Source organism: Papio anubis, chromosome 7 (genome assembly GCF_008728515.1).
Source record: "Papio anubis isolate 15944 chromosome 7, Panubis1.0, whole genome shotgun sequence".
Classification (NCBI taxonomy): Eukaryota; Metazoa; Chordata; class Mammalia; order Primates; family Cercopithecidae; genus Papio; species Papio anubis.
The window spans coordinates 105,076,391-105,098,243 of NC_044982.1; the positions used below are offsets into that span (position 1 = coordinate 105,076,391).

The window sequence follows — 21,853 nt, forward strand, 5'->3', positions numbered from 1 at the left end:
TGGGAAAGCCACTAATTTAAAAATAGCTCCTTCTCCAACAAGGCTGACAAGTAAGGCATTAACTGTACTTAAAATATAACAATTTACTTCATAGTGAACTTACCTATATCAATATCAGTAAACCCTTCTGCACTTATTGCATCCATTGTGCTTTTGTCTATTGTATCTAGACAAAGACTAGCAAGCTGAGGTTCATCAAATAATCGAGCCTAAACATATAAAGAGATAGTTATTTAACTTTCACAGTTATTTTACCTTCAGACTGTACATATTTGAAGTTAACATTGTCAACAGTTATAACTGCTAATTATGTAAAAATATCTACTTGAAATACAGTGATAATGTTTACATATTCTTAAAACTTTTCATTCTACAATCAGAAATGAAAAGCTAAAAATACAAATGCCCTGCTGAGATAAGAACAAATTCACATTACCAATACCAATCCTGTTATTTTTATTTTTGTGTGCTTATATGTGTGTGTGTGCGCTTATATGTGTGTGTGTGTGTGTGTGTATACAGCCTATTTTCTTATACATTACTTATTCTGATCCTTAATGAACCCTTTATGTTAGATAAGGCTTACATTATTATCCCATTTTCAGAGGTTCGGAGAGGTACAGTGACTTGCCTAAGATCATCTAGTTAAATACGATGCAAAGCTAGGACTTGAATCTTATAGTCTTTTCACTAAACTATAATATCAATTGTCAAGCACAACAGTACAAATATCAGATTTTCTCTTCCATTGCCTGTTTTGATTTTGAGGAGAAAATAGGGTACAAGAATTTTAGAGCATGAGAGCTCTGGGAATCTAAGCAAAATTAGGTCTAATAACACAAGAACAAATACATAAATTCACATGATGGAATATTATACAACAATGAGAATGAACAATCTACAACTACACAAACCAATATAAACAAACCACACAAACCTAATGATGAGCAAAAAAGCCAGAATATATAATAAGCAAGAATATGTACTGTATAATTCCAGAAGAACTAATTTTGGCTTTAAGATGTTAGAAGTCAAGCTTACAATATGTGCTTTTATCAATATGTATGTTATAATTAAAAAAAAAAAAAAAAAGTCTATATGCAGGGGGAGTCCAAGTCAAATTGAAGCAAGGTTTTTAAAAAGCCAAAACACTGAAAAAGGAGGTATGATGATAAGCATGCCAATGACCAGCCTTTCATTCTGGCCTGGGGTCAGTTCTCTTTACATTTTAGAGGATGGGCAAATACTAAATGCCCAAAAGGTATTTATGTTGGGTTGGGTAGAAACCTTCTGAGAATACTACCAATTAATTAATCATATCATAAATGACACTAATTATTTGGCATGACTGATGACTCTTCATTTAATTTTAAAGTAAAATTCATTTTAAAGTATCCAATAATTCAGATACTACTGAACAACTGATAAATATCTAAACAGTTACGTGTTTTATGGGGGAGAGAAGAAAACATTAAACACATTGGCTGTAGATTTTTTTAATTTAAATATATTTTTAAATTTTTATATATATATTTTAAATTTAAAACATTTACACATAATATAAAATATGTATAGAATACTCGAATATATTTGAAAATGCACTTCCCTAGATTATACACTGAGCCTGTTTACAATAATTTGCTTTGTCAAATTTTAAATAATTTTGGCACTAAGGAAAAAATTTGTATTAATAAATATTAAATCTATCTCATGCAATTTTCCCTCAAAGTGATTTTCATTCGGAATTTCCTTCTTTTTTTTTTTTTAACTGTACCTTTTTTGTTTAGACACACAAATACTTTGGAATTTCAAATTTACAGAAAAGTTGTAAAGATAGTGCAAAGAAAACCCATATACCCTTTATCCAAATTTATCTATTTAAATATTATTTAACATTTTGCCTCATTTATTACTTTTTTTCCATATATATATGTATATACATCTATCTGGGAGGAGAGACTAAACTATTTGACAGTAAGTTGCATAAATCATGGCCTTTACTCTTTTTTGGCGACAAGGTCTCACTGTCACCCAGGCTAGAGTGCAGTGGCACAATCTCGGCTTACTGCAACCTCCACCTCCCAGGTTCAAGGGATTCGCCTGCCTCAGCCTCCTGAGTAGCTGGGACCACAGGCGCATGCCACCACACCCACCTAATCTTTGAATTTTTAGTAGAGATGGGGTTTCATCGTGTTGGCCAGGCTGGTGTCCAACTCCTGACCTCAAACGATCTACCTGCCCAAAGTGCTGGGATTACAGGCATGGGCCGCTGTGCTTGGCTTTTGTATTTTTTAATAGAGACGAGGTTTCACCATGTTGCACAGGCTGGTCTCCAACTTCTGGGCTCAAGCAATCCGCCCATCTCGGCCTCCCAAAGTGCTGGATTTTTAGCGTGAGCCACCAGGCTTGGAGGGCTTTTACTCTTAAATTTCCTAAGATTAAGGATATTCTCTTACATAATCACAGTAATTAACTTTGATAAATTTAACATCAAAACAGTATCTTTATCTAATCCACTGGCTGTATTTCAGTTTTGTCACTTGCCCCAACAACATTTCTTTTTTGTTGTTTTCGGGTTTTTTTTTGTTCTTTTTTGTTTTTTTTGTTTTTGACAGAGTCTGGCTCTTGTTGCCCAGGCTGGAGTGTAATGGCACGATCTCGGCTCACCGCAACCTCTGCCTCCCAGGTTCAAGCAATTCTCCTGCCTCAGCCTCTCAAGTAGCTGGGATTACAGGCACGCGCCACCACATCCAGCTAATTTTTTTGTATTTTTAGTAGAGACAGGGTTTCTCCATGTTGGTCAGGCTGGTCTCGAACTCCCAACCTCAGGTGATCCGCCCACCTGGGCCTCCCAAAGTGCTGGGATTATAGGCGTGAGCCACCATGCCCGGCCCAACAATGTTTTTTAATAACATTTTTCCTTTTATTACACGATCTAGTCTAGGATCACAGTTATACATTTTCAAAGTATGAAGCAATACATTTTTATAAAGTGAAATTCTAATATCAACAGATTTTTTTTTTTTTTGAGACAGAGTCTTGCTCTGTCGCCCACGTTGGAGTACAGTGGCACGATCTCGGCTCACTGCAAACTCCGCCTCCCCGGTTCACGCCACTCTACTGCCTCACCTCCCAAGTAGCTGGGACTACAGGCACCCGCCACCTCGCCCGGCTAATTTTTTTTGTATTTTTAGTAGAGACGGGGTTTCACCGTGTTAGCCAGGATGGTCTCGATCTCCTGACCTCGTGATCTGCCCGGCTTGGCCTCCCAAAGTGCTGGGATTGCAGCATGAGCCACCGCACCCAGCCTCAACCGATACTTTAATTGGCCAACTCAACTATATTTTTAGTTGGTGTTTATATAAAAATTTATCTTTCACTCTAGGAAAAACAATTTTTTATAAAAGTTTTCTTATTCAGGGTAAAAAATGTCTATCACTCCTTACACAGGCAATATCAAATTTCCTATGGAATCTATTGCCGCTATTTAGGGTAAAATAAATTTTCTCAAAACTGACTTTGATTTTGGCATTACCTCTGATAACACTTCAAAAAAAGTGTTTTTCCCTCTATAAATCATGCTGGTACTGTATACTGGCACTTTGTTTTAGAGAGAAGCTTGCAAAAGCCCTCTTAAGTAAATGAACATGCTCAATTCAAATGACTCACTTGGCAGGAACAAGAAGTTTCACATGACAATTCATGGGCTAATTCGCATGACCCCACCAGTGAAAAATGTAATGTAATATTGGAATCTCAGACCAACAAGATATTGAAAAGTTCTTTTTTTCTCATAGTGACACCTGTTAACCCTTGCTACTCAAAATGTGCTCCAGAAACACTGGTGTCATCTGAATGCCTGTTAGAAATGTACTCTGGGGCCCTATTCTGGTCCTACTGAACCAAAATCTGCATTTTAACTGCCAAAGTTTAGTTTATTGGTTTCTGAATTTATATCTCACCTTTAAAATAAAAGTAGTTAAGTGATCGTCTCTACATGCATTAAAACTGCTTGGACAATAAAGAATCTCATGAGTATCAACTTATTTACTAGATTTTAATCACAGATTCAAAAGAGGAAAAAACAGAGATATCACTTATTAGTTATATGACTTTGGTCAAGTTACTTCACCTCTCTGTGCCTCAATTTCCTTACTTAAAAATGGTGATAATAAGAAAATCTTTACTTTGAAAACCTACACCTCATGAAGTTATTGTGAGGATTAAATGAATTAATGTACACAAAGTGCTGAGAAAGGTGCCTGGCATACAATTATCTCCCAGTACATTCTGCTATTATCAGTATCACTAAACCTGAACAACTGTTGATTTTAGGTAAGACCTTAGTTTTACCACTGCTGTCTAGTAATAAGATGTTAACTTCTGTAAGCTTCCGTTTTTGATCTTTAAAAAGGGGATAAGGAGATAACAGGCGAGGCATGATGGCTCATGCCTGTAATTCCACCACTTTGGGAGGCCAAGGTGCGTGGATAACTTGAGGTCAGGAGTTCGAGACCAGCTTGGCCAACATGGTAAAACCCTGTCCCTACTAAAATTTAAAAATTAGCCGGGCGTAGTGGTGTGCCCCCGTAATCCCAGCTACTCGGGTGACCAAGGCAGGAGAATTGCTTGAACCTGGGAGGTGGAGGTTGCAGTGAGCCAAACTGCACCACTGCACTCCAGGCTGGGCAACAGAGTGAGACTCTGCCTCAAAAATGAAAGAAAAAAGAAAAAAAGGGATAATAATATTAAACTACATCATCACAGCATCATAGTGAGGAGTAAGTGCTAAAATATAGGTAAAGGGGATAATTTGGTGTCTGGCATACATGGACTTCTATAATTACGTCCAAGAAGAGATGACATCATAATGTTCTTTCTTCTGTAACTACAAATACTTAATGACAGAAGATGTTTTTAAAAGGTACCAAACATTTTCTTTTTTTTTTTTTTTGAGACGGAGTTTTACTCTGTCGCCAGGCTGGAGTGCAGTGGTGTGATCTCAGCTCACTGCAAACTCTGCCTCCCAGGTTCAAGCAATTCTCCTGCCTCAGCCTCCCGAGTAGCTGGGACTACAGGCACTTGCCATCACGCCCAGCTAATTTTTATATTTTTAGTAGACACGGGGTTTCACTATGTTGGCCAGGATGGTCTTGATCTCTTGACCTCGTGATCTCCCCGCCTCGGCCTCCGAAAGTGCTGAGATTACAGGCATGAGCCACCGTGCCCGGCTGGTACCAAACATTTTCTAAATGATAGAATGAACACTGAACTGGGAAACAAGAGCTCTGGGCATGGCCCTATCCGGCCTATGAGGGTTTGGAAAGTCAGTTAATTACCCCAGGTTTTAATTTTCCCATTTGTAAAATGAGAGGGTTGAGCTAGGGGCCATCAATGATTATTTCCAGTACTAATATCAAATGGGGTATTTTATCACCTTAGAATTTTAAAAACAATTTTTACATAGGATTACAACATTGTCTAAAAAGAAAAAAACTGTTTATATACAAAGTATAAAGCTCAGATTACACACATATAAGAAATGCTAAATATTATATGTTAAGGACTGGTTAAAGGTTCCACAGTTGTGTTCAGTTTGTAAAAATTCATTAGACTATACACTCAGAATACGTGTAATTTTCTTTTTTCGAGACAGAGTTTCCCTCTGTCACCCAAGCTGGACTGCAATGGCGCAGTCTCGACTCACTACAACCTCCACCTGCCACGCTCAAATGATTCTCCTAACTCAGCCTCCCAAGTAGCTGGGGTTACAGGCATGCGCCACCATGCTCGGCTAATTTTTGTGTTTTTAGTAGAGACTGGGTTTTGCCTTGTTGGCCAGGGTGGTCTCGAACTATTGGCCTCAAGTGATCCGCCCACCTTGGCCTCCCAAAGTGCTGGGATTAAAGGCTTGAGCCACCATACTCAGCCACAATCTATGTAGTTTTCTATATGGATCCCATACTTAGTGAAAACTTAAAAATGTCAGAAAAAGAATATTTCATATAAACCTAAAACTTTAACTCCTCCAGGAGTGGATCAGCAAGTTTCCAGATTACAGGTCCAAAGATCATTAATCTTAGAACTTTTCAGGACTTGAAATATTCCATCTTTATTCCAGATCCAGCAAAATTTGAGAACGAAGACATTCATAAAATTTCATGCTATCATACTCTCAATCATAAGCAGAAACAATACTGGATCTCAATCTCAACTCCAATCCTAAATAACTATCTAACCTTGAATCACAATACCCCACTTTTATATATATATATATATATATGGCTTCAGCTTCTTCACCTATATGATCCAGCACCGTATTAACTCTAATATGCTTTTTTTGGAGATGGAGTCTCGCTCTGTCTCCCAGGATGTCCACCCTGCCACCCTGATTCAAGCAATTCTTCTGCCTCAGCCTCCTGAATAGATGGGATTACAAGCCCGTGTCACCATGCCAGGATAATTTTTGTATTTTTAGTAGAGATGGGGTCATGCTGGCCAGGCTGGTCTTGAACTCCTGACCTCAAGTGATCTACCTGCTTCAGCCTCCCAAAGTCTTGGAATTATAGGCATGAACCACCGTGCATGGCCTCTAACACACTTTTCAATTCTAAAATCTTACGGATCTGATATATTTCCCCAATTTGTATTATAAAAATAATAATATATACTTTAAAATTATAATCTAGAATTCTCCAGGAAATATTAAACACCCATATATAGTTTACTCAAAATTTTAAAACTACAATGATACATACCTTAGCTACATTTACTTACCTGAGTAAGTAACATAAAGGCATTATCTGCCCTAAGATGTTTGGTGAGAAATTCCACACAGTGTGCTTCCAAGGCTGGGACTGCATATTTCTTGGCAGTATAAAGAGTGGTCATAACTGTTTCTGGACCAATTTGAACTTCATCTGAATATAGAAATCTGGAAAGCAATTGGCACATTTGTAGAGATGATCAGTAATGTTTTAGATAAGCAATCCATCAAAGTTAAATTTCTGAGGAATATTTATATTTTTATTATTTTATATTTTCATCTACCCATCCATCCACCCACCCATCCATCCATCCATCCATCCATCCATCCATCCATTGACAGGGTCTTGATCGATTCCAGGCTGCAGTGCATGGCTCACTGCAGCTTCAACCTCTCTGGCTCAAGCCATCCTCCCACCTCAGCTCCCCAAATAGCTGGGACTACAAGTTTGCACCACCACACCTGGCTAATTTTTTATTTTTTGTAGAGACAGGTTTCACCATATTGCCCAGACTGGTCTTAAACTCCTGGGCTCAAGCCATCCTCCCACCTCAGCCTCCCGAAGTGCTGGGAGAATATTTTAAAACATAATGAGCAAACTGAAAAATAATCTGAAATCAGTATCACAACAGAGAGGCATAAGAATGATATAATGGACTTTGGGGACTCGCGGGGGGAAGGGTGGGAGGGGAGTGAGGGATAAAAGACTACATACTGGGTACAGTGTATACTGCTCAGGTGACAAGTGCACCAAAATTTCAGAAATCACCACTAAAGAGCTTATCCATGTAATAAAAAACCACCTGTTCCTAAAAAACTATTGAAAATCAAAATAAAAATAAATCTGCATCAGTCTTTGCAATCTACAGGGCATTTGCACATACATCATCTCATTTTATTCTTACTTAATCCTGAGGATTATTAATATTATTACTTAATCATGAGACAAATCTATGTCTCCAAGTCATCCTCAGAGTTCTTTCTAGTACCCCACTGCTCCTTAGGACAACAGTGGTTCACTTATCTTTCCCTCATCAAAAGATGTTCACTTAAGTAAATCTGCAGGTGGCTAAAATTGCATCTCTAAGTGTTAAAATATTCATTGATTTCTTGATGACAGTGCCTTCTTATTCTGCGCATCTTCTAACCTTCCATCGTTATCCCAGAATTAGCATAATGACCACAGATTAGAGTACTGTGGCTTGGGAGGAATAAAGCAACTTAGTAATATATTAAATGACTCCATCTTGCTATGTACTTTGTAGTATTTAGGTCCAATTTTTCTCTAAAAATATTATCTAGCAGCCCAATGTTGCCTTCCTCCTAGTTTACTGCTTCTAACTGGTAGGTCGAGAGATAAATCAGTTTTATAGAACTGAGAAAAATGGGGGAGGGTGAGCATCAGGATAAATAGCTAATGCATGCTGGGCTTAATGCCCAGGTGACAGGTTGATAGGTTGAGAGGTGCAGCAAACCACATTGCCACATGTTTACCTATGTAACAAACCTGCACATCCTGCACGTGTACCCTGGAACTTAAAATAAAATAAAATAAAATAAAATAAAAAAACCAGACCGAGCACGGTGGCTCACGTCTGTAATCCCAACACTTTCGGGAGGCTGAGGCAGGTGGATCACCTGAGGTCAGGAGTTCGAGACCAGCCTGGTCATCAAGGTGAAACCCAGTCTCTACTAAAAATACAAAAATTAGCTAGGCCTGTAATCCCAGCTACTCAGGAGGCTGAGGCAGGAGAATCGCTTGAACCTGGGAGGCACAGGTTGCTGTGAGTCGAGATTGTGCCACTGCATGCTGGCATGGGCAACAGAGCTAGACTCCGTCTCAAAAATAAATAAATAATAAAATTAAAAACAAAACAAAAAAAAAGAAATGAGAAAAAGCTAAGATTCTCAGTGAAGACCTGGGTGGTTCTTGTTAAACTATACTTGAACTTGTGCATATCATCTTTAGGTCTCTTTCTGTGGCTCCTCAGAAACCCTTGTGCTTACTGCCCAGTTCTCAGCTACACTTAAGATAGCTGAGGCTACTGGAGAAGTACGGCATTAAGAACCATTATTTCGGCCAGGTGCAGTGGCTCACGCCTGTAATCCCAGCACTTTAGGAGGCCAAGGTGGGCAGATCACGAGGTCAGGAGATCGAAATCATCCTGGCCAACATGTGAAACGCCATCTCTACTAAAAATACAAAAATTAGACGAATGTGGTGGCGCGCACCTGTAATCCCAGCTGCTCAGAAGACTGAGGCAGGAGAATCACTTGAACCTGGGAGGCAGAGATTGTAGTGAGCCGAGATTGCACCACTGCACTCCAGCCTGGCAACAGAGCAAGACTCCTTCTCAAAAAAACAAATAAATAAAAAATAAAAAAGAAGAACCATTATTTCTTTTTCTTTTTTTTTTGAGATGGAGTTTTGCTCTTGTTGCCCAGGCTGGAGTACAATGGCGTGCCCTCAGCTCACTGCAACTTCCGTCTCCCAGGTTCAAGTGATTCTCCTACCTCAGCCTCCCGAATAGCTGGAATTATAGGCGCCCGCCAACACACCTGGCTAATTTTTTGTATTTTTAGTAGAGATGAGGTTTCACTATGTTGGACAGGCTGGTCTCAAACTCCTGACCTCAGGTGATCCACCTGCCTTGGCCTCCTAAAGTAGTAGGATTATAGGTGTGAGCCACCGTGCCTCTTTTTTTTTTTTTTTTGAGAGAGTCTCATTTTGTCGCCCAGGTTAGAGTACACTGATGCAATCTCTGCTCCCTGCAACCTCCACCTCCCGGGTACAAGAGACTCTCCTGCCTCAGTCTCCCGAGTAGCTGGGATTACAGGAGTGCATCACCATGCCCGGCTAAATTTTGTATTTTTAGTAGAGACAGGGTTTCACCATGTTGGCTAGGCTGGTCTCGAACTCCTGACCTCAGGACCACCGTGGCCTCCCAAAGTGCTGGGACGATAGGCGTGAGCCATCACGCCCGGCAAGAACCATTATTTCATTTCAGTGATAAAGACATAAGAACACTTTAGAAAAAAAATTTTTTAAAGATTATTTACCCGGAAGATTCAGACCCAAGTAGCCTTAGATATGAGCTCCCAGAACACTTACTATACTTGTATTTCCAGGACCCAAGTTGTAAAATACGGGTTTAAGAAAACCCATTATCGGCTGGGCACAGTGGCTCACGCCTGTAATCCCAGCACTTTGGGAGGCCGAGGTGGGTGGATCACTAGGTCAGGAGATTGAGGCCATCCTGGCTAACAGGGTAAAACCCTGTCTCTACTAAAAATGAAAAAAAAAAAAAAAAATTAGACGGGTATGGTGGCAGGCGCCTGTAGTCCCAGCTACTCAGGAGGCTGAGGCAGGAGAATGGCGAGAACCTGGGAGGTGGAGCTTTCAGTGAGCCAAGATCGAGCTACTGCACTCCAGCCTGGGTGACAGAGAGAGACGACTCCATCTCAAAAACAAAACAAAAAAAAAACCAGAAAACCCATTATCTTCTTTCAGAATACTCTTATTACACTGAGGTGAGTGAGGAAAGTTAAGTTCTATTTCATGTCCCTACCCTCTACCTTTCAACTTCCTCATTTTATTCCTATGGCCATAATCACCATACACAATAAAATGCTAGCCTGTTACATCCCCCTCACTCCCTACCTTAACCAAATCCTGGCACTTCTCTGATAAGTTACCTTTACAACTATCTCAAGTGGAGGTATACTCCCCTGTATCTCAGGTTCAAAGGCAAGGGTGCTGTTTTTCAGAATCACATTGTTCTTACATACTTTTTTCCCCTGAACACTTTTAGAGACTCCTCAGTCAACTGTATCACCCTCATAACGTTCACTTGACATTATGTAGCATACTCTGTGATGAATACAGAGAATTAAAAACTAAGTAAGGCATAGTCCCTCCTGGCCAAAGGGAGGGGAATGAATAAACCAGAGAGAAAGCTACCATTTGTTGAGTGTCTGCCATATGACAAATGCCAATTCATTTAATCCTCTCCCATAGAAGGAAGGTGCTATTCCCTAAATTTCAATAAGAAAACCAAGGCTGAGAAAACAGAAGAGCTGTTTACTATCACGCACCATTTCTGGGCTTCTAACTGTTTTCAGTGCCATACAATAAGGCCAAGAGGAAATAGACTGCTTGGGTTTGAGCTTGTTTTGTCACTTGCTAGCCATGTGACTTAAGTTATTATCAACGCCTGCCTCTCTAAAAAGAGAATAACAGCACCTACTTCATAAAGTTGTGAAGATTAACCTAAATTAAAACACAAAGCATTTTGAATAATGCCTGACAAATTGCCTCAGTAAATATTAGCTATTTATCTGCATGTTGTCTCATATTTTTTATCATTATTTCCCTCTGCATTTTGGAAGATTTCCTGGCCATTATCTTCTGGTGCCTTCCTCTTTTTCTCCCCAGCAATCACTTTTAAATTTCTAAGAATCCTTGCTTCTTTCTTGATCATTCCTTTTTTCTCCACAGCATCACGTCCTGGTTTTATGAATACAAAAACTTTCTGAAGTCTCCAAGATGACATTAACCAAAGTTTTAAAAGTTCTCCTCTATTTCCTTGAGGATCCGCTGCTGTGTTTCTCTTGGTCTTTGTCATTCACATTCTGCTTTTCCTTATATGTCAAATGATTAAACACTGTCTCCAACTTCAGTATTCCAAGCAGCGGGTCTGTTTTCAAGATAAAACAATCTCCAAAACAGAAAGGTTGGCTGGGAGCTCTGTGTATACGGGAGGCTTGCTGACTGGCACTGGCACCTGGCATTAGAGTGGGAAGCCAGCCCGAGCACAGGGACCCCTCAAAGCCATTGGAAGAGGGCTTAACCCTGGAGTCCCAAAGCCATACCCAGCAGTCCCAGTTCTTCTCAGGCATTCTGTTCAATTTATCTCAAAAAACCTGTCCATTGTCATAGGGAGTAAGTCGGCAACAGCTGGTTAAGGGGATGGTTTACACACAGGCTTTAAATTAATTTCCATGTTATAGCACTACCTTCTTATTTCCACCTTCCTTACTTCCAACTCCTAGCCAAGAACTTTGTTGGGGTTCTGCCAGGAAAGGCGCTCCCAGCTCCACTGAGGCTCTGAAAGCTCTGGATTCTGGGCTCCAGATTCATCCACTCTAGTTCATCCATCAACCAGCTTCCAACTTCTTTGTTCCTTTCTACTCTGTTGGCCCTTCCAACTTCTCTTTTTCTCTTCATTGTAATGCACTTACCATTTTTAAAAAAATTCTTAATAATCATTTTAATTGAGAGAGAGAAAATGCTAACAGCATGCTCAATTCCCTTCTTAAACTAGAAATCAAAGAAATTTTTGTTTTAGGCCAGGCACAGTGGCTCATGCCTGTAATCCCAGCTATCTGGGAGGTTGAGGCGGGAGACTCACTTAAATCTGGGAGGCAGAAGTTGCAGTGAGCCGAGATCGCACAACTGCACTCTAGCCTGGCCAACAAAGTGAGACTCAAAAAAAATTTAAAAAAATTTTTTTGGCCGGGCGCGGTGGCTCAAGCCTGTAATCCCAGCACTTTGGGAGGCCGAGACGGGCGGATCACGAGGTCAGGAGATCGAGACCATCCTGGCTAACATGGTGTAAACCCCGTCTCTACTAAAAAATACAAAAAACTAGCCAGGCGAGGTGGCGGGCGCCTGTAGTCCCAGCTACTCGGGAGGCTGAGGCAGGAGAATGGCGTAAACCCGGGAGGCGGAGCTTGCAGTGAGCTGAGATCCGGTCACTGCGCTCCAGACTGGGCGGCAGAACGAGACTCCGTCTCAAAAAAAAAAAAAAAAAAAAAAAAAGTTTTGTTTTAAGGACAAGGTAGAAGTCTAGAAGTCCTTACATTCCTGCCTTTATTTATTTTTGTCAGGTAAAAATTACTAGAGTTGTAAAACAGAGCAGGAATGTGAGGCCTTTATCACCATTTGCCCTTGAGTAGATTCACACTTAAGAGCACAAGTGCCACAAACCTAAACACGGTTCTATGAGAATGTATAAATGCAGGCTTTGACTTAGGAAGATGTGGAAAAGGTTTGTAGAGGAATTTCTGCTTGAGATTAGATCTAAAGGGATTAAAAGGACAGGGGGAAGTACATTCCAGGAACAAGAGAGAATCATGTTTGTAGATTACTTTGTGTGAGATCTCCCATTCAAATTGCTTTTATCAAATTATACTTCGGTAATATACTTTTGGTTTCTATCAAGGAACATTTTTTAAGAACAAGTATGCATCTGAAGACAGATTGAAGACACTTCATTACAGCAATGCCTTCTGTATGAAGGGATCTCATCAGGATTTTTTTTTTAAACTCATCTAATTATTAGATTTATGCATCTTCTAAGCAGTTGCCTTGTTTTTAATCTATAAATAATTATGTCCACCCACGTTTCTCTTTTTGCATTAGCTGCTAAAATAATTAAAACAAAGTTAGCCGGGCCTGGTGGCTCACGCCTGTAATCCCAGCACTTTGGGAGGCCAAGGCAGGTGGATCACCTGAGGTCAGGAGTTCAAGATCAGCCTGCCCAACCTGGTGAAACCCCACCTCTACTAAAAATATTAAAATTAGCCAGCGTGGTGGTAGGTGCCTGTAATCCCAGCTACTCCGGAGGCTGAGGCAGGAGAATCACTTGAACCCAGGGCGGCAGAGGCTGCAGTGAGCTGAGATCGAGCCATTGTACTCCAGCCTGGGTGACAGAGCAAGACTCTGTCTCAAAAGCAACAACAGCAAAAAATGATAATAATAATAAAAGTTTATAGCTTACTTATAACATACATTTTGTTTGCTTCTGAGACAGGGTCTCATTGTCACTCCGGGTGGAGAGTGGTGGCATGATCATAGCTCACTGTATCCTCAAATTCCTGGGCTCAAGTGAGTCTCCTGCTTCAGCCTCCGTAGTAGTTAACACTACAGGCACATGCCACTATGCTCAGCTAATTTTTTTTTATGTTTTTGTAGAGACGGGTCTTGCTATATTTCCCAGGCTAGTTTCAAACTCCTGGACTCAAGCAATCCTCCTGCCTCGGCCTCCCCAGGTGCTGGGATTACAGGCCTGAGCCACTGTACCCAGCTTGACAGCATACATTTTTCTATTAGCTTCACTCTTGACTCTAGTTTATTTCTTACCCTGTGTTTCTTATAAGACATTTTAAGTTATTTTGGGTGCACTGCAAATTAAAAATAAATACAGGACAATAAATAATAAGAAAAGGATCTCTGTATATCTTAGATTTTTAATTTCTTATACACTACTAGGCACATTGTGGGCATGTGTTTAAGTCTCAATAAATACACGTTAATTGACTAGACAATTCAGTATAGGTTTCTATATAATGTCAAAAGGGAAAATATTTTCATTTGTAATAAAAAAAAGTTACTTAAAAATCCAAGAATCCTCTTGGTTCGTATGTATACATTTCTTCTACATTCTATTTAATTATTAGAGTTTCTATAATATTTTTAAAAAACTAAGCCAAGGTTTTTAAAATATAAAGATTAAACATGACATTACCACAATTCTTTGTACTTTAAAGTGACCATTTAAGCTCTCATATATAACCTCTAAGGACGAGAGGACAGAAAAATTATTACATATCCTCAAATTAGTCCTATTTTCCCCCAAAATTAATAGTTTTCCAAAAAACAAACAAAAAACAAAAAAATAAAAACACTTAGGTTACATTTAATCTAATTAAAAATGTAAAGCTGGGCACGGTAGCTCACACCTGTAATCCCAGCACTTTGGGAGGCCCAGGCAGGCAGAACACCTGGGGTCAAGAGTTTGAGACCAGCCTGGCCAATATGGTAAAACCCCATCTCTACTAAAAATACAAAAATTAGCCGGTGTGGTGGCACACACCTGTAATCCCAGCTATTCGGGAGGCTGAGCCAAGAGAATCACTTGAACCCAGCAGGGCGAGGTTGGGTGAGCCAAGATCACACCACTGTACTCCAGCCTGGGCAACAGAGACTATCTCAAAAAATAAAATAAAACAAATTGTAAAAGCCTAAGGTGAAAACTTGATTTTATATAAGAATGATCAAAAGATCATGTATAAGAAACTTTGTATCACTACTTATCTGTTCATTTTACTCAAAAACATTTATTGAGGAATTATATAGCAGGCACTGTAAAAGTCCTAGAGATAAAAATATGGGTAAGATAGCTTTGCCCATAAAAAGCTTACCCAGTCAGTCATGCATTACTTAATGATGGGGATACATTCTAAGAAAGGCATTGTTCGACAATTTCATCATCATGCAAACATCATAGAGTGTACTCACATAAACCTCAATGGTATAGCCTACTACGCATCTAAGCTATGTTGTATAGCCTATTGCTTCTGGGCTACAAAGCAGTACAGCATGTTACTTGTTACTGTACTGAATACTGTAGGCAACTTTAAAACAATGGTGAGTATTGTGTATCTAAACACAGAAAATGCACAGTAAAAATACCGTATTATAAATCTTATGGGTCCACCATCTTATTTGCAGTCCATTGTTGACCAAATTGCCGTTATATGGCACACGACTATAGTCTGGTACTGAAATGATTAAAAAGTAATGTCCTAATAACAGAAGTATATACTAGGCACTCATATCTAATAACTAATCTCTAATGATGGCCCTAAGAAATTATGCTTTCTTGTGTTCATGCCCTTACATAGATTTGTCCCATGATGAATCTGGGTTGGCCCTGTGTGAGCCCCCTGAATCAACAGATTGTGGCAGAGTGACATTGCACCAGTCAGAGACCTACACCTCAAGGATGCCTGGCAGCTCCTGCTTTTGTGTTCTTGGGAGTCATGAGCCATGACATCAAGCTACCCTGCTGGAGAGACCAGCTGAAGAAGCCTCTTGAAGAGGACCTGAGACCTAAGGCTCAGCCATCTCAGACTCTGAGTCAAACCTCCAGATGAGTTCAACCCCACTTGCTATCTGACTACAGCTACATAAATGACAAACCACCCATGTGATTCCAGTCAACCCACACACAACTGTAAAAGATAATAAAACAGTTGTTTAAGTCACTAGGTATTCCAGTGATTTGTTCTAGAGCAACAGATAACCAAAACATGCTGTGAGAAATTAGATGAGCCAGTGTGCAATTTTGCCTATGGGTGGAATTTTTATAGAGGAGGTAAAGCCTGAAGGTTATCTGAAGAGTAGTAATTAAATGTGAAGCCCTGGCAGAAAGACTGAGAAGTACAAAGGTAAGGAGGCCTTAGAAGGCAGGCACTAAAACAAGAAAAAGGCCATCAGTAATTAGGGTTGAAACACTGAGTGGACAGAGAGGAAGAAAGAGATCAAATCACAAAGGTTTCATGTGCTGCTAAAGTGTTTAAACTTCATCCTGTAGGTAAAAAGAACTCATTAAAAGATTCAAGGGAATCATATGACAATATATCAATATCGGAGAGATCACTGTTAACAGGGTGAAAGGAGAGAGTTAAGTCTAAAGGCAGCAGTTTGGTTGAAGCAATGCAGAAAAACATGGAGAGGCAGGTAGAATTTTCAGGAATGGTCTAAAATGGACAAAAAATGTGTAGAACGGAGTGAAACGAAACTACAATTTGGAAGTAAGCCCATTAAGTCACTTCCTAGCTGACCCACAGAATCATAAGCAAGACTAAATTATTGCTTTTGGGGGGTTGCTTTATTTATAGCATTAATATGGCAAAAGCTATTGCAGGGGGATAAGAAGTATGCCTGTCTCAAAGGATTTTTCTGAAATTTAAGTGAGATCACAAAGGGGCTTAGGAACAATCTATGGCACACAGTAAGTACTCATTAAATGTCATATTTTTATTAATAACATGTCCATTTGCATGGGTATAAAACATTACTTCACGATGGTCCACTTGGAAATGACGGTCTGAAGCTAAGTAGAGCTTTGGAGACACAGGTTGGGGAGTCAGTGCGTAAAGCTCTCTCTTTGGTTGATGGGAGAAAGGATGAGAGCTGAGGACAGAATACTGAAGAACACTTACTCCGTGCCCCTTCCATCACGTCATTCTCTGTTCCCCTTTGCAACAAAACTCCTAATTGTTTATACTAGCTGTCTCCAGCTCCTCACTTCCCATTTTCTTCCTAACCTACTCTAATCAGCTGAAATCACTCTTGGCAGGGTTATCAATAGCTTCCATCTTGCCAAGACTAAAAATCAACTCAAAGTCTTCATTCTACTTGACTCTCAACAGCATTTAGCATAACTGACCACTTTCCACTTTCTGTAGTTGACATTTCCCACTTCTTTCTTGAAACGTTTTCTTTGACTTGACTTTCAGAATACCATGCTCCTTGTTTTCTCTTCTAATTCCAGTGACAGCTGCCTCTCAGTTTCATTTTATGCTTTTTCTCTGCTACATCTCTACATATTCAAAGATTCCAGAGCTCATCCTTGTACCTTTCTTGTGATCTCACTTGATCTCCCGATTTAAATACCATTCACTCTTAACTTTCAAATTTATGTTCAGCAAGCTCTTCCCTAACCTATAAATTCATATTTCTATCTAATCTATGACCCTACTTGGATGTCTTGGAAGTCTTCTTGGTTGTACCTTCAAAAGTATATCCAGAATTTGACCATGTCTCATCATGTCCTTTGCTACCTCTCTAGTACAAGGTACAATTCACCATCACCTCTTGCCTAGACTACTGCAAAAGCCTCTTCATCTATCACCTTGCTGCCTATTTTACTCCAACCACTGCCAGAAAGAGTTTGTTTTTTTAAAATGTAAATCAGATCACAGCCTCCTGCCACCACCTCTACCTTCCCAACCCCATTCAACACTCTCCAAAGGATTTCCATGAAATGGCAGCTGAAAAAGTCTTCACTCAGTCTCTAAAGCCCTGCACCATCCTGTCTGGCCTATCTTTTTGACCTCATTTTCTACCACTTCCCTCTAGTGTGCTCAAGGTACATTGGTTCACTCTTGTATTCTTCCAATAGGAGATCCTTAGTGCCTAAAACAAGCAATGCTTTTCCTTGCTGAGAATGTTCCTTCTCTCATAACTTGATTATTTTTCTTCAAAACATTCATCAGTACTTAACACTGTATCTTTAGTTTCCCCTTACTAGATTATGTGCTTCATGAGGGCAAGGACTTTTTCTTGTTTACTGCTGTATCCCAAACACCTACAACAGCCACTCCCTGTTTCACAAGCACCCCAAAAGGGAGGCATATAGTATTTGTCAAATAAACAACTGAAGAACATCATTTAAAGGTCAGGCAGTTCAAAGTGCGCAGTTTCTATAAGGCTTCAAACTTAAGTTCATAAGCCTGTAAGTAATGTTAAATAATTCAAGTATGCCCAAACTAACCTACTCTTTCAACTTAGCAAGTACTATCAGGCATCTTTTTGTCACGTATTAGCTAACTACAACATCTATGTTATACAGCCAGCCAACACTGAATTTAGAAATCAGTCCAGATATCAATTTCAAAAAGAATAATGACCAGAACCTGAAAGATAAATACAATGCCATGAAAATAAAACACACTGAAAATGTAAAAATGAAAAAAAAATTTAAAAATGTAAAAAAGTTTTAAAATGTCAAAAAAACAAAAAACAAATTGCACTGTCCCACATTTCAAACACTCTAAAATTAACTTATTTTCTATTGATGGGAAAGGACTAATAGCAGCTTCAGTGAAAATACAAAAATATGCATTTTGTCCTCTACATTCTTATACTAGTTAAGTCAATATTTTTTCAAAATAAAAAATTGCCCCAAAATACCTTTAGATTTGTGATTCTCAAATTTAGTTTGTGTAAGTATCACTTAGGGAGAGTGTAAAAAATGCTACCAAGGTCTTGCCTCCAAATATTAAGGTATATAATGAGGACGGGATCTACACATTTCATAAGCACCCCAGAAGATTATAATGCAGATGGCCCACAGATCATTTTGAAAACTACTTCTGGTCTAGAAAATCCAAAGGAACTATACCCAATCCTCCTGGTGAACTTTAAAATGACCTGGATTTTAGCTTTTGAGGTTCCCCCCCCTTTATAAATGTAATTGAACTAAATTACAGAAAATATCAGCAACAAAGAGAAAAGAAGAAAAAAAGGTACTTTCATCTTACTACTCCAGGTGCCTTTGCTTAGCATTTTGGTATGTTTCCTTTCATCCTTGTTTCTAGGTATATGTTTGTCCATTTCTTTTCACGTTGTAATCATGGTGCAGTTTCAAGTGCTATCCATCATATTTAGTGACCGCATTCTATTTCATCAAGTGAACCTATCACTGTTTAACCATTCCCTACAGCTGACTACTTCCTCACTACTATAAATAAAGTTGTAAATATTTTTGTACGCAACTTTTTTTCAGTACTTGAATGCTTCTTACATGTGGAAAGAAAATCTATAGCACCAAACTGTTTTCCAAAAGGGTTTTTACCACTATCTTTGTCAGATAACGCTGTTCAGATGTTACCTTTAAATTTTTTGGTGGGATTAATGGAAGGAAAAAATACCACTGTCTTTTATTTATTTATTATTATTATTTTTTTTTTTTTGAGACGGAGTCTCGCTCTGTGGCCCAAACTGGAGTGCAGTGGCCGGATCTCAGCTCACTGCAAGCTCCGCCTTTCGGGTTTAAGCCATTCTCCTGCCTCAGCCTCCCGAGTAGCTGAGACTACAGGCGCCCGCCACCTCGCCCGACTAGTTTTTTGTATTTTTTAGTAGAGACGGGGTTTCACTGGGTTAGCCAGGATGGTCTCGATCTCTTGACCTTGTGATCCGCCCGTCTCGGCCTCCCAAAGTGGTGGGATTACAGGCTTGAGCCACCGCGCCCGGCCAAAATACCACTGTCTTTTAATTTGCACTTCCTAATTACCAGCCAGGTAAAACATTCGTTAATTAGTTGTATTTTTTCTTTCTCTAAGTTATCTATCCTGTTCCTTATCCATTTGTTAATGGAATCTTAGTATTTGTTTCTAGTTGTGTGAACTTTACATTCATTTCCTTGTTTGACTCTGATTCAGTGTGAACCTTTGTATCTAATTCTGCCCCATTGACCTGCCTGTTTTTGCTTCAGTACTACCCAAGACTCTGCCACTTTAATAACAACACGTTCTACTCAGTCAGCTATTTAAAACCATCTTGGTATAATGAAACAGACATGGTCTTCAGTGTGAGTTAGCTGTTTGTTACCTTGGGCAAGATACTTGACTCTTCTCGGCCTCAGTCCCATTTGTAAAATTGGGGTAAACAATTCTTACGCCTCCTTAACAGGATGGCTGTGATTAAAAGCTAATAATGCCAAACAATCACATCTTTCCATTAGATGTCAATCTACTATCCTCAAATAACCAACAAGCAAATTCTAACATCAAGGGAGGGATGCATTTATAAGCAAATATGACCTTGTGTGTAGAAACAGGAAACAGGTACAGCCTCACTTATCTGTTTTGGTATTTACTTTCCTGGGTCTTGACAACTAATATGTTAATGAAAAACAACAGTGGCCAGGCCCGGTGGTTTCACGCCTGTAATTCCAGCACTTTGGGAGGCCGAGTGGGCGGATCGCTTGACCCCAGGAGACTAGCCTGGGCAACATAGTGAAACCCTCTCTTTACCAAAAAAAAAAAAAAAAAATTAGCCGGGCGTGGTGGGGCGTGCCTGTAGTCCCAACTACTCCGGAGGCTGAGGTCGGAGGATCACAGCCCAGAGAGGTCGAGGCTGCAGCGAGCCATGATCGCGCTACAGCACTCCAGCCTGGGCCGCTTTCAAAAAACGCGGAGGGAAGGGGGGTGACAATAACCCCAAAACATCAGTCCTGCAAGATTTTTCAACTACTCTCTTCCCCCAGACAAAAACATAAAACATCGCAAATGAGCAATCGGGACAACCTGATCTGTCCCTCTATCCTTGCCACCTGTCTAATTCTGAAGCCTGAGCGACAATCCACAATTGGAATGCGAAGCGCCTTTCAACGGTAAAACGTACGCTTGCTGGATGAACACAAGAACGTTTAGTTGGCGACTGAGCCGTCCCGGCTCACAGATTTCGATTTCGACCCTCCGGAGCATCAACGGCTCCGGAGGAAACTGAGGCCCCGGGCAGGTCAGAGGAGCCCAGCCCAAGGTCATCCGGGAGTCAAGGCGGGCCGGGCCCCGGGGGTCCCCCAGCCCGGCCCGCGCCGCCGCTCACCTCAGCAGCGCCAGGAAGGCGGCGGGCTCCACGTCCGGCAGCTCGATCTCGGCAGACGTGGTGGCCATGCCGCCGTTGAACATGGCGTCGAAGACAGCGCTGCCGGCTGCCAGCACGAAGCGGTGGGCGGGGATGCGCTGCGGGCCCCCGGCGGCTGCGGTGCCGCGGCCCTTGCCCAGTACGAAGCGCACATCGCTTAGCAGCTCCGAGTTGAAGAGGAAAGCAAACCGCTCCTTCAGCGACGCCTTGGTCGCCTGCCAGTTGTAAAGAGGTTCCCGCTGCAGAGGGAGCAGGGGCCCCAGACAGGACGGTGAAGGCGGCGGCGGCCCCGCGGGGCCCGGCTCCGCCTCAGCCCCCGACGCCTGCTCCCCAGCTGCGGCAGGCCCGAGCGAGGCCATCCTCCAGCTGCGCGGTTGCCCAGGCTAGGAACAGAACTCCACCGCCATCGCCGAGGCCGCCTCCGGAGGCCAGCACCGCCTCCCTGCCTTCCGGGAAAGGCGCTTCCGGGGGCCTTGCGCCTCCGCAGGCCCCTCCCTGACCGCGCGCGCCCCCGCACGCCAGGGTTGCCGCTGTGCGCGGCAGCGGGAGGTGTGACTGGACGGACTCGAGGAAGCCCAAGGGCAGGGGGGGTGGGGAGCTCGTCCTAGTCCAGCGCTCTCGGAGGTGGAGCTTCTGCAGGCTGGGTGCTGCCGGGCCTGCGGGCACCCACCCCCTGGCTCAATCCTCTGGGTATTCTGACTCAGTAGGTCTGGGGTAGGGCCTGAGAATTTGTAATTTTAAGATGCATAGCGGATCTGCAGGCGGCTCGCACTCCTGCCTGGGGATGAGGGGACGCGAAACCCGTGGAAATTCTGGGAGCAGAAGTGGAAGGCTTAGAACCCCAGTGACCTCTCTCCCCAGGTCCG

The 21,853-nt window shown here is 41.2% G+C and overlaps 1 protein-coding gene across 2 annotated transcripts in view; it reads right to left on the reverse strand.

Moving 5' to 3' along the window:
• BTBD1 (BTB domain containing 1) overlaps positions 1 to 21,624 on the reverse strand; it is a 56,009-nt gene extending 34,385 nt beyond the window's left edge. For both annotated transcript variants that reach the window (XM_003901317.3, XM_009210801.1), the window contains exons 1-3: positions 20,949 to 21,624; positions 6,778 to 6,934; positions 104 to 209 (exon numbers count right to left, since the gene is read on the reverse strand). In XM_003901317.3, coding sequence (XP_003901366.1) covers positions 104 to 209; positions 6,778 to 6,934; positions 20,949 to 21,346 — 661 coding nt within the window. In that variant the 5' untranslated portion in view covers positions 21,347 to 21,624. The remainder of the gene's footprint in view (positions 1 to 103; positions 210 to 6,777; positions 6,935 to 20,948) is intronic.
• Positions 21,625 to 21,853: the final 229 nt, after the last annotated feature.